The following is a 10,041-nucleotide window of genomic DNA, read 5'->3' as shown; positions in this document are numbered from 1 at the left end:
CCAAGCCTGACCATGGCCCTACCCAGGGTCAGGAAACCCAGGAAAGCCTTCTCCCAAGCCTGACCGTGGCCCTACCCAGGGTCAGGTGTCATGGAACGTGGCTCCTTTTGCAGTATGCTTTCCCTATCCTTGCAAAATTCCAACCTTTCCCTTTTTTTTCCCCAGTTAGCAAAGGCAACCCCCTTCCCCCTTTCTAAGAAAAAGAAGCACTGCTACATTAAACTGTGCTTCCTGGCCCTCCCCTTTACAAGTGGAGCATGAGCAAATCAGACATATGGGTAACATTTCCCTGGAAAGATACTCAAGTTCGAAAGCGAACTTGGCAAAAGGCATCGGTGGGGGAAGGGTAGTTTTAACACATCTAGAGCCCTTGAAGTGCTTCTCAGAAATCCTCAGCAGCCCTGCACATCTTCAGTCTTTTGCAGGAGCTCTCATATCTGCCCATTTCAAAGTCAGGCACTATGCATAGCAAAAGCAATGTCTGGCTAAGGTAATTAAGTTTGCTATAATATAGTTTATCAGGCATTTGATTTTACAATGATACCCTCTAAATGTTTTATAAAGTGTCTTGAAAATCTTCTATGTCTGCATGAAGGAGCACCCTACCTGTAACACTTCACCTGTTAACGTGGAATTTCACCAGAGGCTGTACTTGAAGTCCTAAACTAAACATTATGATGTACTGTAATGACTATCCTGCATAGTAGTGTCCAAAACTCAAAATGTTCCCTGGGAAATACATTCTATATGTTCTCAATTTTATATGAAGGTAGAATTACAGTAATGACTTTACCCTTTTCTACTTTGTCTGTTAATTGCTATAAGTACATACATCAAACCATTGTTTGATAAGGTCTGTTGCAAGCTTTTTCCCAACAGCTTAAATCTTTGGAAATGATTGTCAAAGCGCCTATGGGCGAAAGTAGTGCAGAGATCAAAACTCAACACCATCATTCTTAGAAGGGTTCCTTGGAAACTAGCAGATATAGGACAGAAAGGCTGTTTTGTTGGTCCCTTTGAAGGGGATGGTAATGAGGTCTACTCATATGAGTCTTACTCTGCTCCTGAAAAGAGGAAGTCTAGGAAAAGAGGTCCTTAAGAAGTATGTGATATCTTTTCATATACCAACAAAGGATTGAATGCCCCAGCACCAATGGGCCCTTCAATTTGCTGGCACCCACTGTGCATTCAAGAATGGATTCGGTCACTAAACATCTCTTGGAGGTAGCACATACTCTTTAGGTTAAAGCCTTAGTTGCAGGCTATCTCTATTTCAGAAGCTAGAAAGTGGAATCCAAGATGGGCCTTAATTCTGCCTGGTCAAATGTACATTTGGAAAGTCTTACAATCCCTGCCTCTCATCAATTCAATGATTTTTTTTAAAAGAATAACTTCTTTTTTAAAGAATAACCTCGGGAAAAGATACTTACTATTTAATATAAAATACAATTTAGAAAGAGTATAGATCATAGATGTACAGGATAAAGTATACGATGAGGCTGACAAGCTTCTAAGCACACGTAGGTGTTCACTGGCCTGGGAACTCTCAAAGTACATTGTTTGGGCAGTTTGTGGAGATTTCCATACATAAGAATGTTGGGGGCTGGTGAGATAGCTCAGCGGGTAAGAGTACTGACTGCTCTTCCGAAGATCTTGAGTTCAAATCCCAGCAACCACATGTTGGCTCACAACCACCCATAATGAGATCTGACACCCTCTTCTGGTGTGTCTGAGGACAGCTACAGTGTGCTTACATATAACAATAAATAAATCTTTAAAAAAAAAAGAATATTGGATTAAATGGTTGGTCATTGGTAAAAGAACAGTGACCCCAGTTGAGGAACCTCTTTTCCTCAAAGGTAGAAATGGGTAAGCACCTTCTACCTCTTGATCATGTGGCTGAGTTTTTCCAGCTACCAGCTCCTATCCTTAAGTTATACTGGGCTCTTTCCTGCCATGAATCATCATCTCATTAGCATACAAAAGACAGCACAGAGAGAGGGGGGAGAGAGGGGAGGTAGGAGGGAGGGAGAGAGAGAGAGAGGGGGAGAGAGAGAGAGAGAGAGAGAGAGAGAGAGAGAGAGAGAGAGAGAGAGAGAGAGAGAGAAAGACTCAAGAGTGTACTCATTCTCTCACACTTCCTTAGCTCAAGTAATGTTCAGCCAAAGCTAGATAGAGTTGGTGGGGACATACAGAAGCATACCTGCCTTTTTTTCTGAAGACCCTCGGGCTCTTCCCCTCCCCTGCCTTAGAGTCATGAACATGTATAAGCCAAAATATAACCTCACTTCCTGGATGAGGGGACAAATGCTGTAGCCTGGGAGAGAGGAAGGAGGTACTTTCTGAGGGCTTGGTAGAGAAAGAAACTTGTGTAGAAATAACAGAAATAGAACATTTTTATTAGAGGATTTTAACAAAAATTTCAACTTAGGGGATTTTAACAAAAAAAAAAATATTATTTCTTCTTACCTCCATGGAGCATCAGTTATAAGAATTCTACATTTTGTCAGCATCCCCCATGAGCCCCTCACTACACACCCTCCTTGCTCTGAGAAGCCTTGTTCTGATGAGGCTCCATTTCTCTCCATGCTTGTGCCCACAATGAGCTCTGAACTCCTTTTTTTAACACTCTCTATGTCTTCTTAAGCCAGAGCTGTCCCTGAGGGATTTTTGTTTTGCAAAATAATTTAGCATTTACAGATGATTTACTAATCCATTTGTTTCCATACAGAGGAAGTCATGCTTGCAGAAGAAAATAAAAACTCGGGAACATCAGCCTTGGAAGGTAAGGAAGAGCTGGGAGCCGTGCTTCGTTAGTATTTGCCCTCTTAGGCGGTGGCAATCTCTCTTGATCAAAGAGGAGAAAGAAAGAAGAGGGGGGCGCACTGGGATTTGAAACACAAGAGTCTCTCTGTAATAAAATCCCTCATGCTTTAAAATGATGAAAATTGAGTCACGGATTTAAATGCCTTTTAAAGTGATGGAAATGAAACCCAAGAGTTGCATTGTTCCAGGGTGTGTGATTGATAGAGCTCAATGAAAAGACCATCATACAACTGATGGTCTATGAAGAGATCTGCTATTAAAATATATGGGGATCATCTTGGGACCACTTTTGTTACCGGGAAATGCTATTGTTTAGGAAGAGCCAGAACAAATAGATAGGGAGGGTCTGTTTACCTACTGCGGTTAGATTTAGATAAACTCCAACTGGGATTCAAAACCTATGAACATCTGCAGGTGCTGGCAAGCACAGCACTGCTTGCCATTCTGTAGACTTCAGATTTCCTGGCTCCAGTATTAAAGGCCAACAACTGTGTCACAGTGCCCTTGCACAAGGCCTCTTGCCCACAGCCCTCAAAGTTTTGTCCAGGATGATCTGGGTGTACTTATGGCCTCTCACTGGCCTTCCCCTTCCCTGGCGTAGTTCTTCGAAGGGCAACCATCAAAAGGAGCCGGACGGAGGCCATGACCAGAGACTCCAGCGATGAGCACTGCGTTGATATCTCTTCAGTGGGTGAGTGATCCAGCTAGATCTTCTTTTCCTACTCTGGATCTCCCATGAAAATGAAGCTCCTGTCTTATGAGAAGAACTACAAGGAGAAGGAACCCAAAGGATCCAGAATCTAGGGACATAATTAAGGGAAGGTGTGGGAATCTAACCTAGATGACAATGATTCACAGAACAGACGAAAGGACCAGGGGATGCTGTGTACATGAAACTCGGGGTGTAGAGTTCTTCAAGTGTGACAGATGGATCTTACTTGCAGATGTGTCCTCTCGCTCCTGGGTGTGACAGTGAGAACCCACGTTGGGATACAGGTTGAGTATCCCTAATCTAAAAATCCAAAATCTGAACTGTTCCAGAATTAGACTTAAAACAAAAACAATACTGCAGCACCCACAAGTGGAAAATTCCACACCACGAAACTTTGATTTCTCCCACAAAGTTATTTAAAATATCATATGAGGTTACCTTCAACCTAGGCATATAAGATGTGTCTGAAATATACGTGAATTTTATTTGTAGACGTGGGTCCCACCTCCAAGATACTCTATCATGTGCAGCTGTTAGTACAATCACTAAACTAATACTCTGAAATCTGAACTGCTTCTGGTCCATGTATTTTGGATAAGGGATACTCAACTCATATATTTCTAGGATCCTGAGGACCTATTTCTTCTAGTGACCCACATGGGAGAAGTTGAAGCCATTTGCTTAACCATAGTAGCACCAACCTACTTCCATCCTGTGAAATTTAAACTAATTCCTTTTGACACCCCACTGAAATGACTACAGTTCAATCCTAGGTTCTCTTACAGATTCTGGCTGATGACAGGTTTTTTCCTCCCCAGAAAAAAAAAAAAAAGAGAGAGAGGCAGGATCTCACTCCATCCTAAAAAGCAGAAGAGACTTACAGAGCCCATTGCTGCTTTATGTTCCCAGTGGCAGAAATATCACAAAGGCAGCAGAAGGATTCCGGTGTCTGAAGCATATCTGAAAGGAAAGGGCAGAGAGAAGCCTGATCTGTTACAGATATAAAGATGATCCTGTTAGCATTCAAGATGCTGGGTGTCTGCCTGGTGTCCTGCTTGGGAATCTTTCAGTTTCCTAGGATTTGAGTGCCTGGAGAGGAAAATCAGGGTTTCTTCCTGTGGAGATTAATTAGCCCATAACATAGGGGTTGCCCAGGTCTGCAATGTGGCGGTCACCTTGCCCTGGTACTCAAGCTGTCCAACTTGCCCTTTGGATGCCACCTGATCATGGAGGGTAAGCCTGGCATATTTTTGTCATCTCATTCCTCCTCATTTCCCTTCCTTAGGCACACCTCTTGCCAGAGCCAGTATCAAGAGCACAAAAGTAGATGGAGCCTCCTATTTTCGGCACAAGGAACGGCTTCTGCGTATCTCCATCCGCCACATGGTCAAATCCCAAGTCTTTTATTGGATCGTCCTGAGTGTTGTGGCTCTTAATACGGCCTGTGTGGCCATTGTTCATCACAACCAGCCACAGTGGCTCACTCACCTCCTCTGTAAGTGAACAGCAGCTGTTGTCCCTTCAAGTGGGTGGCTTGGCTTTTGGTGGGGGGTGACTAAAGCATGCGAACTGTTCAAACTGAAGGAAGCCAAAGCTGCCAAAAGGGAGGATAGGTTCTCAAATAACTGCTTATAACCTCCATTATCAGTGAGGTGTAAACAGTCACTGCTGACATCCAGCAACACCACAAACAATGGTAACAGTGAGTTAGAGTTATACCTTGGGTCCTAGAAGTTTCTTATGGGGATTTCTTATGGTTGAATCACTGAGACCTGGGGAAAATATCCTGAGAACAATAAATACATCAAGTGGACTTTTAAAAGGAACATGAAGGTCTGCTCTGAATATGACTGCTTTTGGGTATGAGTGATGGCCAGGAGACTGTTACATGTAGTTATATAGAGGCAGATATTCAGTCATTCAGCTAATCCACAGTAGAGACTTTTCTTCTCCGAGGGCTGTCCTCTGCTCGAAGGCCGTTGATAACCCCACTCCTGTCGGTAAAGGGCAACTGTTGGTTGGGCTGGGGGCTCATCCCAGCTTGCAGTGTTCAGAAATTAGGCTTTGCCCTATGCTGACTTATTACATTCCGAGATCTGGGGTTCCTCTCTAAGGGGTGTGTGTTAGTTGGAGAGCAGAGGAACTAATAACCACCCATGGAACAAATGATTCTACCTTTGCTCTTTCAGACTATGCAGAATTTTTGTTTCTGGGACTCTTCCTGTTGGAGATGTCCCTGAAGATGTATGGCATGGGGCCACGCCTTTATTTTCACTCATCCTTCAACTGCTTTGATTTTGGGGTAAGTCCTTGGAAGCCTGCCTGTCCTTCAGTTTCTTGTTGATAGGCCCCGGGTTTAGACAAGCAGCTTGGTCTGGACTCAGCATGAACCACTGAAGTCTTAAGTTGTAAAATGAGCATGGCCGTGGTGAGAAAAAGGGAGTTTAGAAGCCAATGAATCCTAGCCAGGCAAGGATTTGTTCAGTTTTTAAAAACCTCTTTGGGTTTTAGTGTTTTTATTGATGTATAACACATATGCTAAAGAGTGTACATTTAACTATATAGCTCAATGAGATTTTACAAAGCTACTCATAGCAAGAATTTTGAACTACTTATTATCTTGAGCGAAGTCTGGGAGAGAAGGACAAAGGACTTAATTCCAGAGGTGGCTTTAGAAGAAAGAGGTTATACGTTTGTTTATTTTCTACTTCAGTTTAAAATGAGCATAATTGTCTCCATATGCCCTCGTATGAGCTCACACACTCTTGTATTAACACGACGCCAGGCATAACATTTCATCTAGCTGTGTACTTTCTATATAATATTGAGGTGTGTGTTTATTGTTAGTGATGTTCAGGGTGCATTCACACACGTTGACTTCCTGTGCTGCTTCCTGGAGTCCTGTATAAGACATGAGGCTGTAGGAGTTAGCCTGCCCTCTACTCCTAAAGTGACAGAGACTGCAGAGTTCACCTCACATACCTGGTTCACATCAGAACAAAGTAGCAGGACCAGAGGTTTCTGAGCCACCTCTCTTTCTGCCAAACCCATTTCCTTTTCTGCCAAAGCTCCAGTCAGGTGATAAAGATTCTGAGCACTTGCCAATCTCCATTTTCACCAAGAACAGATGATTCTGAGCACAGGCAATTTTCAAACATAATAGCTAGTAAGAGACCATTTTAACCTTGACTTTTCTCATATACATATTTTCAGTTTTGTTTTGAGGACTCATTTTCATTATTTCTCCCCAGTCCAATGCCTACAATATAGTCAACATTCCATAAGTGTATGATCACAAAAGAACTCAGAGCCAGCCATAGTGGCATGCTCCTGTAATCCCAATTCTCAGGATGCTGAAAACAAAGGACCACAAGTTTGAGGCCAGCATTGGCTGTGTGGTAAATAACAACCTGACCTGAGCTATATAGTGAACCCCTGTTTCAGAAAACAAAAGTTGGGAGGGGGGCTGGAGAAGTGACTTTGTGGTTTAGGGCTACTTGCTATCCTATCAAAGAGCTCCAACTGGGCATCTAACACACATGTCAGGAAGCTTACAACTACCTATAACTCTAGCTCTAGGGAACCCTACAGTCTGGGCTACTGCACTTGCATGTACACCTAAACATAATTAAAGTAATAGAAATAACTTAAAAAATTGGAATTTAAAACTGTACAGTGTTGATAAACTACTTGCCTAGCATGTACAGAGAAGGTCCTGGATTCTGTTCCAATTCCCATAAGCAACAATAATCTTACAATGATAATTGCAATTATGACTTTCTATAGCAATCAGGCCCTATGTCAACAAAGATACTATGACATCAAGAATTACAAGGCCTCGGTTCCTGAAAGATAATTAACACAACAGCACTTAAATGTTGTGAGCAGTGATGCAGTCTGGAATGATGAGAGAATAGGGACTCTTTGTGAGATTTCCATATTGGAACACAACCTAGACTAAATCAAATTGGTTTCCTTGATTTGGGTACCACTCCTCTGTCTGTGTATCCAAGGTGATATGATGCAAGATGCATTGCTATTGAGTTTGTGCAAAAGCAATGACTAAGCATTGTAATTTCACTAAGGCCAAGTCAGTAAACCAATGCCCAGTGAGCAGATTTAAAGTTAGGAAGGAGAGGGGGAATGGGGGCAGGGGTAGCCATTTTTCTTTGGTAGCTTCTCATGTTTATAGTTTGATTAGAGTTAGGGCTGGCTGGGGACGGAGAGTCTCAATTTTACCATCACCTAATGAGAGCTCATGACTGTGTAATAAGTACCAAGATGCTTCTGTCTTCCCTCTCCCTTTTCACACTGTGGCTGGGTTTGTCTCTTAGGTCACAGTGGGCAGCATCTTTGAGGTTGTCTGGGCAATCTTCAGACCTGGCACATCTTTTGGAATCAGTGTCTTACGAGCTCTCCGGCTCCTAAGGATATTTAAAATAACCAAGTAAGTGGTACCATCTGGCCTCTTCCTGCCACCTTTGAGAACAGAACTCTTATTGCCTTCTCCCCTTGCTTTTCCGCTCTCTGTTCCATCTCTCACATTCTTCACATCTTCTTTCCCTAAAGACCAAACCAGAAAACTGTCAATGGCAAAACACTGATTGCCACATTTCCCAGGAGAGGACCACCTTGTTTTCACAGATACAACAAGGCAGTTGTTCTCAGACTTGTAGGCACATGACAAGCTGGCCTTGGGAAAGGCATGGTACTGTGCCATACCTGTGACTGTGTCTGGGTTTCACAGGTATTGGGCATCCCTCCGGAATCTGGTTGTTTCTTTGATGAGCTCCATGAAGTCTATCATCAGCTTACTCTTCCTCCTCTTCCTCTTCATCGTTGTCTTTGCTCTCCTGGGAATGCAGCTCTTTGGAGGCAGGTAAGGGCCATGGTCCTCCCTATCCTAAAGAACCTCACATTAGTCTCAGGACTGGAGGTACCAAGGTTTGGTATATTACCATCTTGTTTGCTTTTGGTCTGAAGAATCTGTAGATACGCTTGAGAAAGAAATGTCTCTGCTGTTGATACGTGTGCTGAAACTAGTTCTTGCTGGAGGACCTATCCCTTTGAAGCTCTCTGTGAAATAATCAGGGTGGAGCTTCATAACTGCTGACCAGCCCAAACTTTGTCTTTTGACTTGTACCTTTCAAAGCTCATGAGTTTTTTGTTTTTTTTTTTTTTTTTTTCAGACACAGGGGCTACCATCTTCATTGACCATACTGAAAGGGAGAGCAGTAGGGGGAGGAGAGATGGGGAGAAGAGAGAAATGATGAAAACTGCAATCTTGAGTCTGGAGAACTTGGAAAGTAACATTCGATTCTCCCTGAATTTCCTTTTCAGGTTTAACTTTAATGATGGGACTCCTTCAGCTAATTTTGACACCTTCCCTGCAGCTATCATGACAGTGTTCCAGGTATGTGCCAACTGATAGCTCAGAAGTGCTATGTAGGGCCCATACACCAAGCAGTATAAGAAGGCAGTGTCTTGAGTGTTAGGGCTCCCATTTTCTTCCCAGATTACACATCAGAGTATTCCTCTGTTTGAGGAATCATTACAACAATCTCTCAAACTCCTGTGCCTCGGTTACCACCAACAAATGGCTTTGTCTCAGTCACCTAGTCACTCTTCTCCCTGTACCTGTGAGTTTGTAAGATATCAAGTCTGGGGCATTCAGTCACAAATCACATCTATGGTTTATCTAAAATCTGAAATCTGGATATTCTGACCTATGTTCAATTTAATGAGGTAATGGGATATCTTTCTACTGCCATCTCAAAATAGTAGGAACAATTTTAAAAAGTTTTTTTTTAAGTCAGAGAAAACTCAATCTCAATAGTATTTTAGAATCTTTCAGATGAAAAAAAGTACATCTTAGGCAGAATATGTGGCTGAATTAGAACCCAGTTTTCAACCTAGAACCACCGAGGCTTTCCCCAATAATGCTGCTATCTTGGGAATACTATGTTGTCACCCCTGGGAACAATAAGGTAGTGATCAGACACTCACCTCAGTGTGATTCCCACAAGGCGTGGTCAACCTAGAGGGCAGAGGGACTCAGAAATGTGAGGACTTGAAGTATATCTTTTCCTCTTTCCAAATTGAATGTTTCTAATTCTCTTCCACATAAAAACAGAATTGTTTGCTTATGGGGATGGCTTTCTCCTCCACCTTAGCAGGAAGTCAAGCAGGGGATAGATAGATAAGATCCAGCCCTGATATTTGCCCTTCACAGTGAACCCATTTTCTCTGCCAACTTTGAGTCTTGACCTCCCTATTGTTTGTCCAATGTAGATCCTGACAGGGGAAGACTGGAATGAGGTGATGTACAACGGCATTCGCTCCCAGGGTGGGGTCAGCTCAGGCATGTGGTCTGCCATCTACTTCATTGTGCTCACCTTGTTTGGAAACTGTATCCTTCTAAGTTGTTCTTTGGTATTCTGGCCACTTCCCTTCACCAGCCTTGGAGGGGGAGGAGGAGGAGGAGGAGGAGTAGGAGGAGGAGG

At 43.0% G+C, this 10,041-nt stretch overlaps 1 protein-coding gene across 11 annotated transcripts in view; it reads left to right on the top strand.

Moving 5' to 3' along the window:
- The window catches only part of Cacna1e (calcium voltage-gated channel subunit alpha1 E), a 485,364-nt gene that overhangs the window by 385,653 nt on the left and 89,670 nt on the right, over positions 1 to 10,041 (top strand). For 10 of the 11 annotated variants that reach the window (XM_031385091.1, XM_031385097.1, XM_031385075.1 and 7 more), the window contains 8 exons: positions 2,732 to 2,785; positions 3,428 to 3,517; positions 4,824 to 5,033; positions 5,728 to 5,840; positions 7,873 to 7,985; positions 8,286 to 8,417; positions 8,879 to 8,951; positions 9,830 to 9,947. In XM_031385091.1, coding sequence (XP_031240951.1) covers positions 2,732 to 2,785; positions 3,428 to 3,517; positions 4,824 to 5,033; positions 5,728 to 5,840; positions 7,873 to 7,985; positions 8,286 to 8,417; positions 8,879 to 8,951; positions 9,830 to 9,947 — 903 coding nt within the window. The remainder of the gene's footprint in view (positions 1 to 2,731; positions 2,786 to 3,427; positions 3,518 to 4,823; positions 5,034 to 5,727; positions 5,841 to 7,872; positions 7,986 to 8,285; positions 8,418 to 8,878; positions 8,952 to 9,829; positions 9,948 to 10,041) is intronic. The other variant, XM_031385114.1, reaches the window with a different exon arrangement.

Source organism: Mastomys coucha, unplaced genomic scaffold, assembly GCF_008632895.1.
Source record: "Mastomys coucha isolate ucsf_1 unplaced genomic scaffold, UCSF_Mcou_1 pScaffold1, whole genome shotgun sequence".
Taxonomy (NCBI): Eukaryota; Metazoa; Chordata; class Mammalia; order Rodentia; family Muridae; genus Mastomys; species Mastomys coucha.
The sequence above is the reverse complement of the archived record's forward strand: the minus strand, read 5'-3'. Positions and strand labels throughout refer to the sequence as shown.